General features: G+C 34.7%; 2 protein-coding genes across 2 annotated transcripts; one reads left to right on the forward strand and one right to left on the reverse strand.

The window, feature by feature from the left end:
• Nucleotides 1-985: 985 nt before the first annotated feature.
• Nucleotides 986-8,606, reverse strand: LOC110443630 (cilia- and flagella-associated protein 53-like). The gene is made up of 7 exons (XM_021487967.1): nt 8,327-8,606; nt 7,141-7,370; nt 5,439-5,612; nt 4,511-4,814; nt 3,889-4,107; nt 3,077-3,293; nt 986-2,481 (listed from the first exon to the last, which is right to left on the reverse strand). The coding sequence occupies exons 1-7, from the start codon at nt 8,393-8,395 to the stop codon at nt 2,144-2,146; spliced, it is 1,551 nt and encodes a 516-aa protein (XP_021343642.1). The 5' UTR covers nt 8,396-8,606; the 3' UTR covers nt 986-2,143.
• A 28-nt stretch (nt 8,607-8,634) lies between these two features.
• On the forward strand, nt 8,635-19,327 carry LOC110443631 (spindle and kinetochore-associated protein 1-like). The gene is made up of 6 exons (XM_021487968.1): nt 8,635-8,785; nt 10,289-10,572; nt 11,199-11,308; nt 12,602-12,781; nt 15,131-15,300; nt 16,930-19,327. Exons 2-6 carry the CDS (start codon nt 10,354-10,356, stop codon nt 17,085-17,087), a joined length of 837 nt encoding a protein of 278 aa, XP_021343643.1. The 5' UTR covers nt 8,635-8,785; nt 10,289-10,353; the 3' UTR covers nt 17,088-19,327.
• The last annotated feature ends 4,613 nt before the right edge of the window (nt 19,328-23,940 follow it).

A 23,940-nucleotide genomic window follows, 5' to 3' on the forward strand; every position in this document is an offset into this window, starting at 1 on the left:
ATATAATAATTTATATAAGCATTTTGCTACAATTTTTTTATATATATATTTGTAGCCTTAAATGGACAAATCGTTACATCACAATCCTTGGATGGTTCATGTAGACCACTACCGGTATCTACACTATATTAGAAATATGTATTTTCTTTTCAAACGATCTTCGACAATTTAATATTTAACTTAATCAAATATGCATGTTTTTGACCAAAGCATATTTTCCAGATTAAAATATGCTTTCACATTCGTGATATAAATAAGAGATCTTATGAAACAAAACAGGAGTCTTTTTCATGAATTTTATATTCGGTATAAAATTTTCATTCAAAGTTTATCTCCATAGATATATAACACAATAGTAATTGTAAACTGGTAGATTCACCTCCAATACACCCAATCAAACTTGGTAAAAAAGGGCAGTATTTTTTCTTTGGTAATTTACCCCTGGTGCACAGAATTAAGGCTGTATGCTACCTCGCTACAAAATACATTTCCTTTACAAAAGAGTTCAAAACCTTATATGAAACCTATCATTTACAATGTTATTTATAATTACAATTACGTTTTCATTAATCAATCTAGGATACAATTAAAAGCTACATACATTGATGAAACTATTTATAGTTATAATTTTGACTTCATTAACTAATTTGTGATACAATTAAAAGTTACATACATAAATGAAACTGGAGGGTTTTTTTTCATTATAATATATGTTACTATACTTAAACTGTCTAAGGGAGATTACTCTTGTACAATTGCATCTAAAAGATGTAAGGTAGCATATAGCCTTAACTCACCTCAATATTACCTTGGTAAACAGATTTAAGGATTATCATCTGGAAATAAGCACTTTCTGAATTTAAGTTCATTTTCAAAAACTAGTCTTCAAAAGTGAATGTACTTCAAGCTTAAGGCCCCCTGAGGTTTTTACAGGGACAACACAGAGTGACCAACTCACAAAACAAAACAAAAAAGACAGAAAGGCTAACGTTTAACATTTATTTAACTATGATACAAAGTTTATATTGTCCATCTGAAAGGGTTTTAGAAATAAATTTTATGCAGAAAATGTCAACTTCCTTTAGAGATGACCACACACTCTAAAAATCTTCAGATCCATTTTCTCGAAATTAATTTCGCTCTTCACTGCAGTCATTACTGTTAATGAGCCAACAAATGATTAAATTTCAATAAAAACCAAAATATATTTGTCTTCCTCTCCACCTCTAGCAACTAAATAATTATTATCTGGTTTAAAAAGAAATCTCAATTGTTATATCATTTATAAAATCATTCTAGTTTTCATTCCATGACATGATTTTTATCTTATATATAAAAGCATCAGATTGTTAAATATTTTAATAATGATTCAAACAAATTTTGTTTTTCATTATCAACTTGAATGCAATAAGTAAATATATATTTAGTCAATCATGATGTCTACACCTGAGCTATCGCATCACAGTGTAATATTTAAAAAAGAGTACATTTCTATACATCAATGAATAAGCTCCATATTCATTAAAAAAATAAAATTAATGTGGAAATTCTTTTATACCAGCAATTTGAATGAAAAAAAAATATGGGTTAATCTCTTAAAAAGGTGATGTTTAGGTTGAAATAAATTTTGTTTCTGATTACATTAAAAGTAACAAAATTGTCTTTTTCAAGTTAATACCTTTCCACAGCATGTTGGATCAAATGTGTAGGTCAAAATTGAAGATTTGTTTATGGGAAAGCTCTTTATAGAATAACACTATATCAGAAAGACTTCCATACAAGGCAGATATTGTCAACAGATTTTGGTGACATCTTCTCTTTAATTGGAATATTCCTTATTTTACCGGGTAATAGAAAAGATCTTTAACGAATGTTTCATGTTGACTTTTTAATAACATCCCATTCGCCATTGATAATCCGTTAAAAAAATACATGCATTTAGATTTACATATGTACATGTATAATAATTTACATTTCAAAAAACTTGGATTGGCCGATTTCATTTGTTCTTCGTAGAAGGCAAATACAGATTGAAAACCTTCTACATATATCATAAAATTCAAACATAAAAATGGACCAATAATTCAAATTTGATCTGTTTGAAATATTTGTCAAGATAATGTATAAGAGATTTGGCTACCAATCAATGACGGCTTTGCTGAGCACTCCGAGCCGCCATTGCTCTACGCATCGGGTGAAGTTTGTCATATTCCGGACTGTCCAGACAGTCCTTAAGACGAGCCTGGTACTCTCGTTCTGCTTGCATGCCCAGGATAAATTCCTCATCCTCACGTTGAAATTCAAGTTCGCGGAGTTGGTTGTTGTACGTGATTTGACCGCGAAGATCCTGTTGGTATGAACGATTTTTATTCCAGTTCTTTTCCATCTTCTGTTGTTCAAGAATCTTATTTTCTTCAATCGTTCGTAGAAGTTCTTGACGTTCCATTTCAGCTTCTCTCTGTTTTCGGTCATTGGTCATCACTGAAAAATAATAATAAAGTCATGCTGTTGTTGTTTTTAAGATTAAAAGAAAAAAAGTTGTTAATTTCAACTTTCAAACTTAAAATCAGACCATTTATTAATTGTAAACTTTTTTAAATGTGACATTTCTGTTTCAAATCTGCGGTAGATCTCACTATTGAAAAGAAAAACACAAAATATTACCTTATCTAATTATTTTTGTAAAAGTTTGTTTGCAACCCTGATCAAATCAAGTGTCATTATAGTTACAATACATTTACATCTAACTTGCTATTTAGCAGTATTATCCATTGCAAAACTGACATGATAATGAGGAAATCTATGTTCAAGAAATTTATTTCTCGTAAAATGTACACACAATGCTTTGAAATATAAGAACATAATTTTCAAAATTGGCTTAGTTTGAATTTAAATGACAGTTTCAATTTCAAATAACTAGAAGAAAACAAAAATGAAAAATGCTTTTAAAAAAACTGAAACGCCTTAATACCTTGAAAATCAAAAGTTTACAACAAGTTTCCTTGAGTGAACAACTTTTACAAGTCTGGTGATATTTGCCTTTTGATCGAGATATTGGAGGTAGAAAAAAACTTACGTCTATCCTGGATTTGTTGAGCTCTGACATGAAGAACATCTTCCATTAACTTCTTGCGTGCCTGTCTCTCCAATCGCCATTGGTCGAGTCGTTTTTGCCACATTTTCTCGACCTCCTCATTGATGAGTCGCTCAAGTTCGACCTCCTTTACCTTCTCCTCCTCCATCAAGTTACGCAAATATTCACGATAACGTTTATCCTCCTCTCGCAGTTCTCTCTGGGAAAAAAAGAAATAAATACCTTGATGACAGTTGTTAATGAAAATAGAGTAAAAAGTCATAAGTTTTCATTACTAAAGAAAGTTATAAAACCAATACCAATAAATAAAAAAAATAAAAAAAAATTGCAATAAAAAACGAACTACAATCTAAAATCTTTTTCTTTTTTTCACCTGAGAAAATGTAAATAAAAGACTGCAATCATCCTTAAATAGGAATAAAGTTGCACTTCAATCTCATTACCCCCATGTAAACCTAACGGGCTCGGACAGAGTCTATCGTATTTAACATTGTATGAAAGTGTCATATATATAATAAAGCAATTATTAGCTTCTGGCCACAAAATAATTATTTTCCAAAGGTTGATAAATCATTGTATGGACCTCAAGAGACATGAATAATTGTATAATGATAATTGTACTTTTACACATAAAAGGCAGACACATAAAGGACAAGTGAGTTTTAGTCCACAATAAACAATGTTACATACATCATAACACCTTGTTATACTGCCAAAAAGGCACCTTGAAACTTGTCGGTAACGGAGGTGGCCAATACACCAGGGGCATTATATCGAGGGTTTATTGTAGTTACCTTTCGTTGGAGCTGTTCCATGGCCTCATTCCTAGATTCCTCCAGAAGTTGCTCAAGGATCTTGAGGTCAAAGGCCAACTGTTCCTGTTCTGCCTTGGCCCTCTTCTTCATCTTCAGTTTGAGAGACAAATCTAACATGTCTCGTGTTTCTTGTTGTAATCGGAGCTTTTCCTCGCGATTTCTCTGTTCCTCCAGCTGTCTCAGAGCCGCCTGTTCCCTCTGTAAACAAATAAAATCTCATAGAAATACTTTGCAAGAAGAACAATGTATATCCGAACATTCTTGGTATCATTTTAAAATCTGTTAAATTCTCTTTCCTGGGTCTGTAATTCCACTTGAAAACTTGAAATTAACCCTTAGGCTGCTACATTGATTTCTATACATGTAAAGGGACATTCTTGCTTCCCAGAACCCAGCTCTGGCATTAGTTTCCAATTTTAAAATGACAACTGGATTTATAAATCAAATCGAAATTTCATATTTTGCCACTCAAACACAAATTCTCTGGATCTTTTATGGAAATATTTTCAAAACATTTAGTGTCTTTATATCAAATTTTAATCTAATGTATCATAAATCTAGTAAACAAAATGTTGAAGATCTTAAATTCATTAATGCTTACCAACAACTGGGCTTCCTCTTCCTTCAGTCTGAGGGCTGTTTCTTTCTTCTCCTCCAGGGAGGCCATTTGTGTCCTGAGTGTACTCAGAGTTTCTATGTTCCTCTCCTGTGCTGCCTTTGCATCTCGTTCTTCCCTATCTGCCTTCTTCTGTCTGTCTTCCTCCCACAGTCTGGCATACATTTGATCCTCTTCCATCCTCTCTCTATCCATCACATCCTTAATCTTGAGCTGTTCAAGTCTCTCGGCACATACTTCATCCTGCTGACGTTTGGACAGTGTTGACCTCAGCTCCTCACACTGGTTTCTACAAATAGCATTTATTGAAATAAGTATTTGCCATAAATTTGGAAGCAGTTGTTGAACACACCTTAACATTTATATAATATAGAATGAACATTTCTCTGATTTTTTTATTAATAAGTTTATTTTATCTTAAAGTACAATGCACAGCGACAGCTTGAGTCAGAGCAATTAAGGTCTTTAGTGGGTTGTTTTTCTCTGATTGATGAAATTTGGCAACTTCTTATCAATTGTAAATAATTCTTTGTAATAAAAAAATATATCTTATACATATAGGTGTGATAGCACGATTAAGAAGAAAGAAAATATTCTAAAACCCTAATGTTTTGCTCTTTAATTTCGCAGAACACAAAATTGTTCTTTATTTTCTAGTGTTTTTTTGTTGTTATTATTACTGTGGTTTTTGAGTGGTGTTTTTTTGGGGGAGGGTTTTTTTCTCCAAAAAAACCCACAATTCTTTGACATCAAATAGAAGGAATTCATTAAAAAAAAACACTTTATTTTCACTATGCGTCTTCTCTCAAAACAATGGAAAGATTATATTTAAGGAGGTTTTATGAAATATGGAATGAACAACTTACATGTTGTTCTATACAATGTTGTATTTTAGTAATTACAAGATTTTTACCTGAACTGTTGGTCATATTTTTCCTGTACATATTCCAGCCGCTCTGATTCCCGCCTGTCCTTTAAGTATTTTGCCCGTTCTCTCATTTTGGCTTGTCTCTCTAATACTGTTTCCTCTTTTTCGTCCATTTCACGTAAATAGGCTGCTTCTTCTTGTTGGAGCATGGTTCTTAACCTAGCAACAGAGATATTTATTGAACATCAGAATAAAGTCAATCTAAAGAATGTTTCCGGCTACTGACTTTCTAATTATTGATTTGCACTTTTGACATTCATTAACATTTTTTTTGGTCTAAATTCCAAACCTAGTTATTCATTAGAACTGTCTTTATAACATACGGTAAAACCCCGATACAACGCCTGTCATTTATCACTTAACAGTAAAACCTTGATATACTGCCCCTCCATCATTTCAGTCTCCACCTCATCTTTACTGCCAACACATTTCAAGTCCCTTTTTTTGTTCTGTTTTTTTTTTACATTTCATTTACGTTTCCCTCTTTATAATGCCAAACTCCATTATGATTCCAAACTTTTTCTGAACTGATGGTGGCAGTATAACAAAATTTTAAAGTAATTAAGTATTCCAACCCCCAACCCACTCCCCAAGATAATACTGATTATATTACATCAGTCCAGTGCTCTGCTAATTGTAAGCAGTATTGCAAAACAATTGTTAAAGTCGGTAGACTAAACACATATGATACATACAGTAATCCTTGTAATATTGCCACCATTTTTCCAGTGAAAGTTTGGTATTATAAAAGGACTTAGCAGAATAAAGACGGAAACATATTTATAAATGATATGTTACAATAGAGGGAAAATCAGACAGTGAGAAGTAGATTAGATTTCTCTATTTAAACACTGACAGTGGTATAATATTTTATTTGCATTTTGAGTCTAAGTTCTGTATCAAACCTGTTTCTATGCTTGAAAAGACATTTGATGCTAATTTTATTTTATAATTAACTGGCATAGGGTAGTTAACTCTCTAACAATTTAATCAGAAATTAATTGTGTGGCATTATGGATTTCAAATGGCTGTGCAGGAAATTCTTGTTTGTTTTAATTTTGACATTTCAGGTTACCTTCTTCAGTAAAACTTGACCCTCTAAAGTAAATTAGAGGTCACCATGACACTAGGACAGCTTTAAACCAATTGTCTGAACATTCTTGACTGAGTTGCAATTGTAACAGTTATAAGGAATTGGTGGCAATGCTGGGACTCTGGGTGATCAGGTAAGGCCAGTTCCCAGGGTTAAAGAAGGTGCATTGATAAACAGGGAGGACTGGATTCCTTAGGCCAACTCTCAGGACAGATAAGAAAACTAATGCGGTACAACCCGGGGACGCGGTCACTAGTTCAGCACCATAGAGCGTGGTCAGTAGTTGGATGGGTGACCGCCCGCACATTACAATTGGTACCATCGAACTACTGACCACGCTCGATGTGCTGAACTAGTGAGCGGGTCCCCGGGTCATACCACATCACTGAAAAAGCTAGCTTGACAGTAAGGCAGTATTTTCCCCCTCAAATTCCTTAGTTGTTACACAATCAGTCGGCTAGGCTTAAACAGACAAGTTTAGGCACTATAGTATGGATTAAGTTTCAGACCAGAGAAGAAAAGTCACTTGTTATTTCAAATGAATTGGCCTGTAGAAATATGATATGGTCTGTAATAATCCAAATGTAGCCTTACCTTTCCCTTCGGTCTTCTACATTAAACTGGTTAGCTAACATTAGACCATCAACTCTTCGCATGGTTGTATTGATCTTGATTTTTCTGTCGGTAAATCTCTCCCATTCATTTTTCAAATCATTGAATTCCATGTACTGTGTGTTTTTCTTATACTCTTGAAGCATTTCTTCCTTCTTTCTCCTCTCTAGGATGAGGTGCTCTGGTGGACGAACATTTGGAGGCCTTGCTCGCTGTAAAATAATAATGATTTTGAAATTAAATTACATGACACATTGATAAAAGTGTGACAGGAGAGGTAAAAAAATGCACAGCTAAGGCCAACCTTGAAAATATTCTCTGTTTGGCATTGCGAGGCCGACCATTTTGATGTTTGGGTCAGTACATGTAGTTAAGATTTTTTTTATCTCCATAATAAAATGATAGGTGGTTAATACATGATGAACAACTCCAAGTTTTAAAGAAAATATTACTTAGTTAACTTTTTCCAATATAAAACACTATAATGACAAATATTCCAGTTAAATAAGCTTTTATGCCACTGTAACAGGAAATGAAAAATGCATGGCCAGAACTGGATTTGAACCCAAGACTTCCAAGCTCTAGACAGACGCTCTAACCAACTGAGGTACCTGGTTGCTGGCAATCAGCCCAGACCAGTTCCACTATATAGGAAATTCTCTACACCATAAAGAATAGAATTATCTCTAACATTACATTACCAAGTCTACAACTCAAATTATTTCTCGTTTCATTATCTTTATCGGTGTATTGAGACTTTGACTCCAAGCATGGTTCCATAATCATTGTTAAATTGTACAGCTATAATGGGGTTTTCAGCAATATGTCACCATTGATGTAAAAAAGCAATGAATGGTTTCAGAACGGTTTGCATTTCGGTGAAGGAGTAATATCGTGCTGGGGGTTGGCGGTAACCAAACGTGAAATGTTTCACCCTTTATCGTGCTATGATTAACAGTCAAAGATATTCAACTGCCAAATTTGCGACTCAACTGGAAATTTTAATAAAAAAAAATCATTTTTTCCAAACCACCTGATATTTTTATGAACAGGGCTTCAAGCCTTGACATAAATTGATGAGTGATGATTTTAAACCAGTGCTATTTACACAAACATACCAACGTCAACTTTCCATTGAATTATTGTTTGAAACAAAAAATATACTTACGATAGCGACGGAGTGAGGGGTAGGTCCAGTGAACTCCCGGGTCCTACGGGTTCTCTGTGAGACCATCATCTTCAAAGCTAACGTTTGATTTTTAGTTATATAAGACAATCTAGAGCGTAATATACGCTCGTTGTGCTGCCACAGTTATCCTCTGGTCTTAGTCTTCGATGAAATTGACCAGATATCCCTGTTCTTTTGGCCTCCCGTTGTTTACTTATTATTACTGTCAATCCATTTTGCCCAAAGTATTTACGTTTCGAAGATGTGACGTCACGTTGCCAGGAAGTCGATCCCGAGAAGTTACACGTGATTTTGGTTGTGACTTCCGGCATCCAATTCTGGCGGAGTTTTTGAATTGTTATTGAGATTCAGTGACCATCTTTGTTCGATATACATGTGTTTAGTGAAGACAGCGCGGCATCGGCGACAATGACGACGTGATCAAATCGTTGAACTTAAGTAAGGAAATGCCAACTGGTGGATACATAATGATATGCCCACAAGTAAATTGATTGTGGAAAGATGAAATGGATTTATAACCCCCCCTTTCAAGACGAGACACACCTCCCTTTCAATTTCAACAGCCCCATCCCTGATCTGGCGTGTCACTTGTTGGACTCACAAAGTGAAGTCCTATATATGTTGTTGTTTTAACACAGGATGTTGATGAAATTGTGACTTTTTGAGCACAATTAATAAAACTCAGATTTTTGTTGCGTGCCATCGATATCACATTTATTAAAAAAACAGGCCTTATTGTGGTGTTATTTCTTTTGCAAGATACTGTAATGTTGGTTCTGATTGAACTTTTCGATCAGGGACAGTAACAATAAATTTGTAAGCATGAAGTTTCAGAATTAAAATTGCAATTACAAAAATTGAATTAATTCTCTCTCCGAATCATTGATATTAATCCACAGGGGCTCTGGTTCTGGAATATATGTGATATATTATCGCACCCCCTTATACTAATAAATCATAAAGGTATATGATTTATTAGAATAAGGGGGTGCAATAATATATTCCAGAACCTGAGCACCTGCGATTTTAATTGTACATAGGATTAAGGTCGCTTTCTAGCTTCTTGCTAGAGTAATTTCCCATTAGCTCGGTGGTTGAGCATCTGACTAGGAACCTATAGGGATTGTAAGTTCGATACCCGGTGGAAGCACACTATATTCTCTTTCCTGTTATATATTACAAGGCACAAACTTCATTATCCAATAAATGGAATTACTCCTTCCTCGAACCATTCATTTATTTATTAGCTACACATGGGGTAACTGCAACCTAATTTCACTTCATTTCGGGCTGTTTTTACTAAATAAAACAAATATAATAATAATCCTCCAAAATCACAACGGACGTACACTCTACCAAATTACCAATCGAGATGCTGCTGGTCACCGATGATCGACACATGTCCAGTTCAGCTACATTCCTCCCGCCTTTTAAGTGCTTTTAATTAAAAGAATAAGTCACAAATGCTTGAAACAAGGGTTGACAATGCAAGCTCACTAGATTTGTAACAGGAGCAGAAAATGCACGGCCAGACGAGAATTTGAACCTGGGACCCTCCAAATTTAGAGAGACCAATCATGCACCTATAGCTATATTGAGCTAGGCCTGGTCACCGATGATCGACCAAGTCCAGTTCCACTACAATACTCTGTTTCTTTAACTTTAAACAACAGCAATATTTGAATTGTCATGAGTGTGCCTTTGTTTCATCATCTGGTATACCGTCTACTTGTACCAATGTAGAATAATGGAGTAATTAATATAAGCTGTTAATGATAATGTAGATGTACTTGTTTTATTCCATATAAAGTAGATATGCATTCAGTTTTAATTAAAAAGATAAGTCACAAATGCTTGAAACAAGGGATGACAATCAACTATATAATATACATATTTATCACATGTAATAAATCTGCATTTCTGTACAATTTTGTTTTTCAGTTCAGTGCAAAACACCATATTTTACTCTCGTGAATTATTGAGAGAGAAAGTTAAACTGCATTAAAATGGACGCTACATCACTAGATGGCCTGGCCGAGCACTTTCAGAAGAAGTTGGACACGGTAAACACCATCATGGACTTGAGAAGTGCAGATGAAGATGAGGGTGAAAGTTATCAGTCACAGGTGGTCAGTTTACAAACTGAACTGGACAGTCTTCAAGTGGTCATTGCCCTGATGAAGACAGAAGTCAATAAACAGACAATAAAGCTGAAGCAGACACAGGTATATAATAAATATATGTTTATACCTTTATTGATATAAAAAGTAATTTATTATCATTGAAAGCAGCAGGGCAAATGAAGAGAAATTTGACATGTATATCTGTCATGAAAATTTACGTTTAAAATTTTGAAGTAGGTAAAAGGAATTATTATATATGAAGTAAATAGGTATGGTTTGTCATGCTCTTTTCTTAAGTACTGCACACTAATTTATCTTTGGAGTAATTCCCCTTAAATTTGTTTTAAATCATATTCTGAATGTGAAAGAACACTGCTTTTAGTTCTTGGCACGAGCAAAGGGTATTAATTTGCTATTCTGGCAACAATACTATGATAGTATTGAAATTGAATTTGTTGAATATTAAATAAGGAAAAATTGAGTAATATCTATAAATCTATATACCTATATACTGAATAATTAGCAATTATTTAGCAAATTAATGCTAAATTTCAACACTTTATTAAAATCAATGTCAATATCGTATTGACAATTTTCAGCAATTCTAGAATAACACATGTTATATTTGAAGTACATACCAAACTTTATTTTGTACATTTATTCTCATTCCTGGCTGTATTTCATTCTTGTTGATTACAATGTAAATACCAATGTTGATTTGTTGACAGTCGATGAAGACAGACATGGAGACGCTCGTCTCCAATCTAAGTCATGCTGTATCTTATATACCATCGAGGATGCCAAAACCAGCTCAGAAAGAGGCTGCTGTTGAGATCAGGTAAAGCATTCCTTACATGATTAACAAAATTAATAGTTTTCTGTGATTTCACTTCCTTAGATTACATCTGTACTATAATATATACTAAGTAGATATATCCTATAATTTAGGAAATGTTCTTAATTTTTCTTCTCTTTTTTTGTAATATTCTTTAATATCTTAGGTATGGACTATTGAAGTAATTTTAGAGATTGAAAGTGTCTCATAAGTCATTGATGGCTGGAGGTTAATATTAGTTTTATGTTTAAATTTCTCAAGATACCTGTTTTAATATATGTATTAACATGTGACACTTAAATAAGATGATTGATTGATTGATTGATTGATTGATATCATAATGTTTATTTATATATAATTAACAAAATTAATAGTTTCCTGTGACTTCACTTCCTTAGATTAATCCAAACATACAGAATGTAGTTTAGTGACACATATATTTATAACAGCACAATAGTTTTCTTTGGTTAAATTTATACAACTACATTTGAGTAAATAATTTGGTGAAATAATTTTATAAAAAAAAAGTTGTATCTACCCAGTATTTTTTTTATTTTTTTTTAAGCTGATTACAGAAGCACAACATTTATTTTGTTTGGCATTTATGAATATATTGTATAAGTCATGTAAAAGAATTGATTTCTGATCATGAGGTAAAAAAAACAACTTTTTAGATTAATCCATCTTCAGAGCAGTCATTGTCAAATTTTATTTGTCTATTTCATGTCACCTGGTCAAGTTCAAACATCATCTTCTAATGAACCCTTTGTTCTAGATGTAGCATGTTGGAGTTAAGGGCCCGGGGCTATCAGTTTGGTTGAAATAAATTATCTTGATCAATGTATACATGTATTTTAGGCCAAAAAGGGGCCAAATATCAGAAAAAAAATGTCTGTTCGAAATCAAATCAAATTAAAATTATATTCCAATATGGCCTCTCTGACCTTTGATTGGTGGATATAAGCTGTTCAGGCTCAGATGTATTTTCCAGCACATTGGAACTTTATTACTATTGATACAGGGCTCAGCATTTTGTTTTTAGATTCATAATTAAACTGTGGGCTATAATTTGAAAAGTGACCCTTCCATATACAGCAGTTTTGTGTAGAAGTACAATGGTTTTCTTGAGGTAAAATCTGTTAATAGGTTTCTTGTCCAAAATGAAAAGGAACAGATGAGTGAATTTTGATATTTTGAAACTTTTTATATTTTAATTGATTATATTCTAATTCAAGCAACTTATCATTGAACCAATATCATTATATAAATTAATTGGTTCTAATTAAAAATTCACAGAGACAAGCCTGCAGTGACAACTAAAACAACTGCAGCACAGAGCAAGAAATCAACTAATCAGGGCTCCTGTAAGGAAAACCAGCCTCCACGAAAAAACCAATCAGGAGGGAAGAAACAGAAAAATGTGTATATACCAACACTGGAATATATCACAGTGGAAGATTTCGAAAATGTTCCAAAGTATGTTCTTTAGCTGTGGTAAAATTGGAAATTGATTTTATATCTGTCAGACTTATGGTCCATTTTTCTTATTTTTACAATTAAAAGCAGTTAGTAGGTCTTTATTTTATATTGATATAACAATAAAAAAAAATGGAGGAGGGGGGGCACCGTGGTTAAGACGTCTGACATTCTGCTACCACTAACCCTCCACCAAATGATGGCAGTTTCGAGGCCTGTGTGAGGCAGTCACTAGGTACTGGCCGTAGGTCAGTGGTTTTTCTGCGGATACTCCGCCTTTCCTCCACCACCACAAAAACCTGACATGCATATGTTTTAAATGACCATAGTACATAAGACAAACAAACCAAACATTTATTTTAGCCTGTCACTGTTGGTTAAAATTTTCTTGCAAAACATTTTTAGCTCACGTGGTACGAAGGACCATGGTGAGCTTATGCCATACTAGAGCGTCCGTCGTCTGTCCGTCAACTTTTCCTTTAAAACGCTACTAGTCCTGAACGGCCCAGTAGATTTTGACTAAATTTGGTCTGGAGCAAATTCTTTAAAATTCTTCTTCTTCTGTAGGAATGACAGGACTGTCCATATTTGGTGTAAAGCATCCTTTGGTGAAGTGGACATAATTTTGTATAAACGTTTGGTTTGACACCCCTTGGGGCAGAGAGACGGGCCCAATAAGGAATATAGAGAAATAGCTTTAATGTCCTTCTTCTTCTGTTGGGATGAAGGTATTTTAACCAAATTTGAACAGTAGCATCATATGAGGAATGGAAATCAATTTTGTATAAATGATGGGTTTGAACCCCCAGGAGACAGGGGCGGGGCCAAATAGAAAAATAGCTTTAAAATCCTTCTTCTATAGGAATGACAGGATTTTGACCATATTTGGTCTAAAGTGTCCTTAGGTGAAGGGGACTTAATTTTGTATCAACAATGGGTCTGATCCTGCCGGGGGCAGAGCCCAATATGGGAAACATAGCAAATTCTTCAAAATCCTCCTTTTCCTGAAGGAATGACAGGATTTTGTCCAAATGCATATTAATATAAACCCTGAGTAACCATGTAATACATGTACACTAGTCTACCAGCAACATCTGGCTATTTCAGGTTAAATTTTGCTATAATTTCTAGGTGAGCGATACAGGCCGTCTGGGCCTCTTGTTTCAGAGTTAATGTAACCCATCATTTCAAAAAAGATAGGGAACCAAATATTAAGTCCAAGCCTCAAACTTCTGCATGCACAGAAATCAATGGCTGAATATTTACACAAAGTTAGTGAGTGCGACAGATATTATCTAATATAAGATATTCTACGAATATAAGAATTGATCGTTATTTACATCTAATATAAATTTATTCTAAATTGATGTTGCTTGTAGATTACATTTGAGAATAAACTTATTCTACTGGTTATAAATAATAAACAATCATAACTCACTAGATAGTAACTCTATATATAATACACATTTTTGTATATATTTATGTCACTGGTTAGTAAATATAAACTTAATTCAGACTTCTGAACAAAGATTTCTAGCCAGTGAAATGAAAGAAATAATCAATTTTCAAGTCAATTTCTCCGGCTGAAGTAATTTGTCATCTGCATGTCTGTCTGCTGTCAGACTCTTACAGTGCAGTGAAATTAACTTAAGTATTTCTGTGACAATAAGATTGCAAACTGTGGAGAAGAAGGTTAAATGTCTGATCTTTTGAGACAGCAAGCTAAGTATCCCAATGCAACAAATCAAAATATCATTGTGACCAAACCTGCTCTCAAGACATTAGAAAACCATAACATTGAAGCTGCAGAGGCTGAAAGTTTGAAGTCACCAGGTTTTCTCTTTCTCCCTTTCATACTTTTTCTATTTCTTTTCCTTCCCTTTTTGCTTTATGGGATTTTTCTTTCTTTCTCTTCTTTCCTTTTCTCATTTCCCTTTTATCTTCTCTGTTGCTCTCCCTTTTAATGTTGTTTTTTTTTTGGGGGGGGGGGGGTGTATTGTGTTATATATTCATGTTTGTCCTTTTCTGTCACAATTCATTGTCATGAATCTACTGACTTTATTTTTTAACAAAGGTAAAGTATGAAAATGTTTCTGATAATTTTGTATTCTTGGTCAAGTTAACACAATCATCACTGTTGCCATTCATAATCCAACCATGTGACCAATGGGGTGGGGTGTTTATGTCTTAAGAGACCCTTTCTCGTCTATTTCCCTACTAATCTTTCTCTCCCTTATCTCCCTTTAGTCGTTTCAGTTGCTTCCCCTTTGTTTGTGTCAGATGTAGGATAACATAAATCCATACATCTGAGGAATGATGGAATATAAATACAATATTGCTGTTTACCAGGTACATCAAGGGACGCATGAATTACAACCAGATCAATACCATGATGGACGAAATCAACAAAGCTTACAAGGAAAAGTACAAGATCCTCTCCATGAAACGGACAACACTCAACGACGTCAACCGTAAACGTTTTGAAAAGTTCAAGTTACAGGAATCTAAAGAAACAACAGGTATACAAATATTTCTGTGATGTGTTAGATCTGGGGTCAAGTTTTTCTTAGCGATGAATTCCAGAGTTGATTTCCCCTCACTATTCAGGTACTTGCCTCCTATGTTATCAGAATTCTTCTGTCACCTATATATTGGTGATAAGAGATAGATGGTGGACAGAAACAATACTTTCAATATGACATCACAGGAACAATAAAATATGACATCATAATCAGCTTTCGACAGAAGAGGTCATGTATGTGCAAATCAGGATAAAAAGGAATAGATTCAATGCTGAAAACAATTGTTTTCCAACATTGTATTGAAACGATGGGAGAAAAAGAATCCTTATGTATGGCGATCATGATGATACACCATTGGAATCTCAACCCATGGTTTTGGATTCTTAAATGCTTGGCTTTGGACTTGAAGTGGGCCTTTGGTTAGATAATCATGAAAAAACACCTGAAGTTAAGATTTCTATCAGATCGTCAAAAATAGAAGAAGTCTAAATTGTAATTTAACAGTTGTTTTAGACAGTAGCTGTAGATTGTAAATTGAGGACGTCGAATATCACAATACATATGGTAGTCGGGCCGGTCAGATGGCGCATTGGATAGCATGTTTGACTTTCGATAAGACGGCCGGGATTCAAATCCCAAAACGGACGTGTAAAGGTATGGGGTCACCTGCCCAACCATGTGGGTATTCTCAGGGTACTACATACAGTTTCCTTCCACATCAAAGACACCCTGTGTTATCCACATCAAAGACACCCTGTGTTATCCACATCAAAGACACCCTGTGTTATCCACATCAAAGACACCCTGTGTTATCCACATCAAAGACACCCTGTGTTATCCACATCAAAGACACCCTGTGTTATCCACATCAAAGACACCCTGTGTTATCCACATCAAAGACACCCTGTGTTATAACTTTAGGCCCTACAAAAACGATTGATATAAGTTAACATAACTTGTCCAGAGTTGTTGTAAAAAAAAGTTCATATTTACATGTGATAGTTGTGATACTTTGACTACCAGTACATCGTACACCAGCACAGATGTTGTCAAACATTCACAGCCTACCATGATAACATCACATCCATTTTGTTGCTTGACTTGTTTCTTGTATTGAGGTAAACTTTGACTGTTTCATAACCATTTGTATGGTTTCAGATACCTTACTGTATTTTTTATCCCCCGCATTCACCGAAACGGGGGATATTAATTTGGGTTTGTCCGTCTGTCTGTCTATCGCTCACGCTTCGTTTCCGTGCAATAAATACAACAAATGTTAACCGAATTTCTTCAAACTTGATCACAGGGTTAAATGCCTTATAAGGGCTCGGCCATGTTCAATGACCGCTTTGATCAGACTCAATTTGGCAGAATCATTATCTGCAGTTTTCGCTTAATAACTCTAGCAAATATTAGATAAGGCTTTTTTTTCTTCAAGTTTCAAGCTATACATTATGTCTCAACAGCACGATACTCACATGTTTAAACCTAACCTCAATATGTCCTGAAAGCGGGGGATATAAACTCCACAAATTTGCTTGTTTGTTTCAGACAAATGGCTTAGTGTTTGCCTGTTTGATTTTCACACAGGATAATTATATAAGGTGATATTTGTTTTTATTTCAGGAGAGCATTTCATTGTGGATGACGATATAAAAGAGTTCTCACACATGAAGATGGACAGTGTTTACCGAAGTGTGCTGACACTTTTACGACATTGTGGTAGACTGAAGGAAATACGGGGAGGCGGACATACTCGCTACGCATGTGTGGAAATATACTGAGGGGGACCTACTCGCTTCGCATGTGTGGAAATATACTGAGGGGGACCTACTCGCTTCGCATGTGTGGAAATATACTGAGGGGGACATACTCGCTTCCCGTGTGTGGAAATATTCTGAGGCAGTCGACATAACGGTTATGCCTCATCAACGATAGCAGTTTACTGGGGATGCAGTATACTTGTTTCCTATGTGTGGATGTCAGCTATAAAATTTTACTTACGGGGTTATACATATGTCTTCTACATCGTATGTCTACATGCCATAAAACGGTAACCACACAGATGTCTGACCCAGAAAAGGGTGCATATGACAATGCAAGGTTTTTATAGTGCACGTTTTGCCTGCACAGAGATTAGCTGTGTGGAAGTATATTTTACAGAGTTTGACATCAACTTGTGTACAATGTAGTATACTTGTGTTATTAAATATAAAGATCGGAAGTGACACTTATATACAGGATCCCAGATGTATGGAAATGACTGTGGGATTCTTTTTATTGTAGGATTTACTTACAAAATGTAATATCATATTTTACACCATACTAGGTATTAAAATGAAAGACCAAACACTTTCAGTGTTTGCTTTTTCCTGCAAATTTATGACATCATCTCGTTTCCTGTGACATCACAATCAATACATGTCGTTTCAGATGATTTTGTATTACAAACCTTTTGGTGATGATGATGTTGTATTACAAACCTTTTGGTGATGATGATGTTGTATAACAAACCTTTTGGTGATGATGTTGTTACACGGAGTAGTCCAGTAACATTCCTGACTACATATCTCTCCTAGTTTTACTGAGTGTTTGTTTTGTTAATACAAATGTCCCAATCTGCTGGTGTGTTTTAAATGAGTATGAGTTTCACTTAAGGATCCCTTTCCCACTGCAGGAGGAATACAAGAGAATTTCACTGTAGTTTTTTCCACACGTAGAGTAATCTCCTCTTAAATTCATTCTGGATATAACAAGTGGAGCTGGGCCACAGTACCTCAGCTGTTGATCATTTAGCGTAGATGGTAAGAGCTACCAGATTGTAAATCCCAGCAGTCTGACCTACATGTACCAGATGTACTGCTATTTTTACTCTCAAAACACTAGTGTTGATTTTATTTGGTTTTATATTTAGTCTTCATTGTTTTCATGAAAATACTGAAAAGTATGTGTTTCTTTTTCGAGTACAGTAATATATTAACCCTTTCACCACTGTAGACCATAATGGACTCATCCATATTAATGCATGGTAGAGTCTACTCAAGTTACAAAGGGATGAAAGGGTTAAAGCCATTGTAAAATAGCTCCCAATTCATAGTTACCGTTTTTGGCAGTGGTACAGGGATCCTTAAGTGGAAGAAGTTCCATGCGATACATCACAGAAGCCAGGTCCTATGATATAAATATCTGTACTGTTTTAAAATACTGTGGGGGGCTTATTAGGGGTAAAATATGGTAAGCCCTAGCATACGAAGTAAGACTGATAGACATGGAAACTTTGTAAATTATGGTGGAAGAACTTCCATTTACTTCATATTACTCAGCTGCAACTTCATAATATTTTTTATTTTTTTCATCTCCCTCTTTGGGATTTTGGCGTAAAAATTGCAAAACTGTTGAAAGGTTGTATATATATTGTTTGTAAAGTCAGTGTAAGTTTATGACTTTTAAAGGTAGTTTTTGGCGTGTCAAAAGGATAAGTTAATGCCGCCGCATATTACTTTGATGTGTTGTCATGTTGCAAAAAGCAGCTGGCAAGATATTAAATATCTTAAGCTCAATGGACGCATATATATGCGCTAAGAATTCCAAGAATGTAAGATTTTGAAAAATGTTGTTACATGTTCTTCTTGAACTTTTACTGGGTAAGGGGAGGTAAGTCAAACTGATCTGTTGACGAAGTTTATTGAGAGTAACCCAAAATTGATCGAAAATTCATATGTATGTAAAATGAAGTACACATACGAATATTTCACTCCTATAAGTCAGAGGTAGATTTTAGATTTATTTAGTCAAGTTGACAATTATAATGAGTGTTGGGAGTACATACAATGACCATTAGCAAAAGAGAAAAACATTTAGGTAAACACACTAGTTTGATTACTTAGATACTTCAGTAGTTCACATATAATAATAATAATTCAAGGTTCTTTCACAACCTAGTTGTAGGGTGTCTCAAAGTGGTTCACAAATTATTATCCGTAGCAAATATCTTTCTCAACTCCATGTGGAGCATACAGCCAGTGCTGCCATTTCGGCGCTCAAAGCTAGCATTCAACAATTTTAGCAATGCCCAACCACGAACTCATTTACAGCTGAGTAGACCGGCACAAGCGGAGTAAAGTATCTTGCTAAAACTCAATGCCCTGCCTTGACTCGAAACCGCAACCCTTCGGTCCTACCACTAGACTACCATGCATGTGCCTCCTTCATATACATTGTATATGAATAAGAAATACATTAATTTTCTGCTGCCTATTTTCATAACTTTTCAATTCAGCCTTACAAAGTTCTGTGGTGAAGATGCATGATGTTCATATAAAAATGAAAATCATTTTAATTTTTTGCCTTCTAAAAATAATTTGCATTGAAAATAAAAAATCCCAGATCTAGGACACTAATTATCCCCTCTGTACAATATGTCTGAAGAGATGATAACACTGAGCCAGGTGGAACCTCCTTTGTGGTTGATTCAATTTTATATGTACCATATAAAAGGAAGGACACTTCAAGTTAAACAAATTGACTTTAGTTTATCACTGCTTTGTCAGAGATACTAATTTATGCAGTGGTGCCTATACCCTTTAACGAAGTTAAATGTGGTACATTGAATACACCTGTGTTCAGGTTCTTTTCAAAGCACACATTAAAATGATCTTAATAACCAAAAATGTTTTGCGATATTTGAGATAAATACGTTATTTTAAGCTGATCAATATTCCTGAAATTACATGCTAGGCAGAAATATTGGACAAATCATTTGTGAGACTGATTGAAATTTGTGAAAAATGTGACTTGATGCTGTGAGGAATTTTTCTGAAGTAATTTTCGTGAGTCTCACCTCAAATCGTTAGAAATGGCATATATGCTAATGTCTGTGTCACCAGTCTACCAAACCCGAATTAGGACTTTAGGAACCTAAATTGTATTTACATTGTAACACGGCCTCACAAAATGATATACACTTATACTGTAAATCATTGATACTCCGCCAGATAATTGTTGTCAGGCTCATTCCTGACAAGAGAATCCACGCATTCAAATATGTGCTGTTGAATCAAAATCCTCAGAATATGTCGGGAGGGGGGGATGAAGTTTAGTTTATTTGCAGAAAACAGCTGGACAGAGGCATGGAATTAATTACTGAGCGACGGCCTTTTTCATCTAATACTACATAAAGACGACAAAACATAATGACAATATTACATTGTAATAAAATACCAAGTATTTTTGTTTCATTTGATGTTCTTTTAACTTTGGACTGAAGAAAAATCCTAATTTTCAGGGGCCATCTGGTGCCTCATTAGTCGCCTCATATGAACACTCTGTGGAATTATAGCTGGCTAATGTAACTTTATTATCTCCGAATCTGCAAGGGATCAATATTGGGATATAGATATATTCATTACAGCTGTTTCAATTTCATTAAACAGACATAGTGAAACATCATCGGTAGTGACATTGGGCACCGTATGTTACTGCTCTGATGTGTCACTGAGCTCTTGGGTCTATCACAGGGACCTGAGAATTTGTAACAGCTATATATATTTGGGCCTGAACTAAGGGTTAAGATCGACTTTCGGTAAAAATCATTAAATGAGAAATCATGTTGCGTCGATCACTGCGGCCTAACGTCCAGCTGAACTATAAGTACTGTTGATGGTTGAGAATATAATGTCAATTTCCCGTTGAAATTGACACCACGTATACATGTATAAACCCACTGCATTAAGCTTTCCATAGAGGAAGCAGAATTCGAAGCAAACCCTCTATTATTCTTGGCTTATTTTTATTTTTTTAAATGTATAAAAATGTAAAAAAAAAAAAAAAAAAAAAAAAAAAAACNGAGTTACTTCAGCGTGATGCCCCTTTAACACAGACCGCTGTTGAATCTTGCGGATATTAATCAATCCGCCCACGTTTGGATGTTAAATTGGCATTTTTGTTCGATCTGTCAGAAAGCTTAAGCCGAGTGCTCAATCTTTTGGAAATAATAATCTGTGCATCTCTGATAGTTCATTCACACCGAATCAATGATTCCGTCAGCATGTTCGCAACGGGGTTGTTGTTTTCTGATGTATATGACGTCTTTCTCAAGCGCTCCTGTATCGAAACTAGGTCAATCAAAATTTCCTGATAACTAAACCTTTTTAGCAATTGGGTCGATTAGGCCTATTCACTATAAACGGAATAACACAACAAAAATGTGTCTATCTAAACGTAGATTATTTCCAAAGGACGTAAATTAGTTGGCTTTTTCATGACGCAATTTGATGTAGTAGTGTTCTCCGAATTTCAGGTGTTCTTCAAGGAGACGTACTCGAATTATTCTGAAATTCTTTGTGTCTGAAAAAATGGTTTGTCGGTCTTAGTAAACATATAATTAACCTGTTTTAAAAAGGTTAAATCCTACTGACTCGAAATATTAAATTACACATATCGGGAGCGACAAGGTGATATTTTGCTTTAAAACGAATTTGAACGTATATGATAAAACAAAATGGATTAACAGCCTCGCCAGAACATCAAAATTTTATTTCAAACTTCAATTATTTTTGTCATAAGTTCGTTTCCAGTTCAAAGAGACAAATGTATCAATTATATATGTACACCATCTTTGATAATTACACTTACAATATAAATGAGTGCCTTTCCGCAATAAACAACGGCGATTTTCGTGAACTGAAATATATGACGACAAAATGGATGACGAGATTTGCATCATGATCACATTGATTGTATGACCTTGTGTTGACGACTACTACCACATTATTTTATTGCGTAAAAATATGTTATGACTTTGTCTGCATAGAAACAAAATCTGGCTGTCTTTGTTTTACAGATTATTTTGCCTTCTTTAAAAATCAAATGGTTGTCTTTTATAGACTCACTGGTATCTGTGACAATAGCGTGTTTGGGAGGGTTCAAAATTGGGCTCCCTGGATTAAAGAACGAAAAGACATATATGTTTTATTCCATTTTACTTCTAATGTTGCTTTTTCGAGGCAAAAGGGACATGTTTTAACCGGAATGTTATAAAAGTCATAACAGCCATTGACAATATCCGCCATATCTTGACTCGTTTTCGTTCTGTAGCAAAGCATGTCTGTTTTAACATGCAGCAGACCTGCCGTGTTGAGTTTTTCGTTTCCTGATAATACAATCCATACTCAACGCCTACACGAAATTCACACAACACTCGCAAAACCTGGAATATTTCATGACAGAACAGTGAACTTGAAAACAAATTTAATATAAAAATATCCCTTCAAAAAATTCCGGAACAATACACGTTACGGCGTAGGTGATATTCAAAATACTATATTTTAAACAGTGTTTCTTCTTTTTGTTAAAATTACTCAAGATAATCATCTTTTGGCATTCTAGTTTGTGTTGAAGGTATCGGCCACAAATTAAATTTGTAATACACAAGCTGTTGATGCTTTCATTTTGTGAGCCCCCATATACAAATCCTACCACCATTTGAAGCTTGGTCGTGAAGACGGAGACACCCCTGGTATCGTAAAAGCGCATTAAGTTTCTTTAAAACTGTCTTAATCATGAGAAAGCATTAATATCCTTGATTCACAAGAACAGGCTGCATAAATGTCAATTACGGCGCAGACGTAGCGACAGCATTTATTAGGAGGAATTGGACCATTCTGCAGCTTTAGAACTTTAAAAGATATATCTTGGGCTCAGAGGAAGGAAATCAAATTTGAACTGGCACTAGGCCGATTTATTGAAGAACGTGTCACGAAATTCCCCAATAATCTACTACAATGATGAGAATCGCAAGATTAAATTGTCGGCGAAATGTAGCATACACATTATTTTCTCATATATAAGATTTAATTTGAATGTCATATTGCTTGTTTAATTTGAATGTCATATTGCTTATACAAAAAGAAATTGTTTAAAAACAGATGACATTTTCGCATATAAAAAATCTATTTATTTTTAAAACCTTGTCCAGTTACACTTACTTATATGTAGACACGACAGTACATGCACAAAATGAATCATTCCCATCTCCCGAATAAGCCACGGTTTCAATTTGTTTTTGGAAGGAATACATCGGTATGCTGTGACCGGTGAATCAACAAATCAACAAATTCAAATCTCAACGAAATTAGGTCAATAACAAGAAAAAATATGCCCATAAATTATTTTATGGAAATGTTCATGGTATTATTGAAGAGTGCTCGTCCTCTGATCCAAAAGCTTATTGGAGACTCATCAAAAGGTTAATGCAACACAATCTATACCTACTCTTGTAGATCCTGTTTCTGACAATGTGGTTACTAGTGACGAAGACAAAGCTAATTTATTAAATGTGTCATCTACACGAGCTATATTACAAAAATAGAAATACTGCGGTTCCTCTTATCGAGCCAAAAACTGACAAGAGTCTTAGGTACATTAGAGTCAATAATAATGAAATGAGAGATATTTTGCAGATATTGAAGCTTGGTAAGGCCTCGGATGAGGATGGAATCAGTCACCATATGCTAAGAAACACATCAGAAACAGTTTGTGTTCCCCTTGAAATCATTTTTAATAAGTCTTTATCGTCTGGTGTTTACCCAATATCTTGGAAAACAGCCAAAGTTATGCCACTGTTTAAAAAAGGTGACA

Source organism: Mizuhopecten yessoensis, unplaced genomic scaffold (genome assembly GCF_002113885.1).
Source record: "Mizuhopecten yessoensis strain PY_sf001 unplaced genomic scaffold, ASM211388v2 scaffold716355, whole genome shotgun sequence".
Taxonomy (NCBI): domain Eukaryota; kingdom Metazoa; phylum Mollusca; class Bivalvia; order Pectinida; family Pectinidae; genus Mizuhopecten; species Mizuhopecten yessoensis.

What these genes read in the sequence shown, in the direction of transcription:
- LOC110443630 (XM_021487967.1), bottom strand. Translation starts at nt 8,395, where the DNA reads ATGATGGTCTCACAGAGAACCCGTAGGACCCGGGAGTTCACTGGACCT. An exon ending in CCCCTCACTCCGTCGCTATC is followed by an intron (nt 7,371 to 8,326) that starts GTAAGTATATTT and finishes ATTATTTTACAG; the next exon opens with CGAGCAAGGCCTCCAAATGT. An exon ending in AAGAGGAAGCCCAGTTGTTG is followed by an intron (nt 4,108 to 4,510) that starts GTAAGCATTAAT and finishes ATTTGTTTACAG; the next exon opens with AGGGAACAGGCGGCTCTGAG.
- LOC110443631 (XM_021487968.1), top strand. Translation starts at nt 10,354, where the DNA reads ATGGACGCTACATCACTAGATGGCCTGGCCGAGCACTTTCAGAAGAAG. An exon ending in GAGGCTGCTGTTGAGATCAG is followed by an intron (nt 11,309 to 12,601) that starts GTAAAGCATTCC and finishes AAAAATTCACAG; the next exon opens with AGACAAGCCTGCAGTGACAA. An exon ending in GGAATCTAAAGAAACAACAG is followed by an intron (nt 15,301 to 16,929) that starts GTATACAAATAT and finishes TTTTTATTTCAG; the next exon opens with GAGAGCATTTCATTGTGGAT.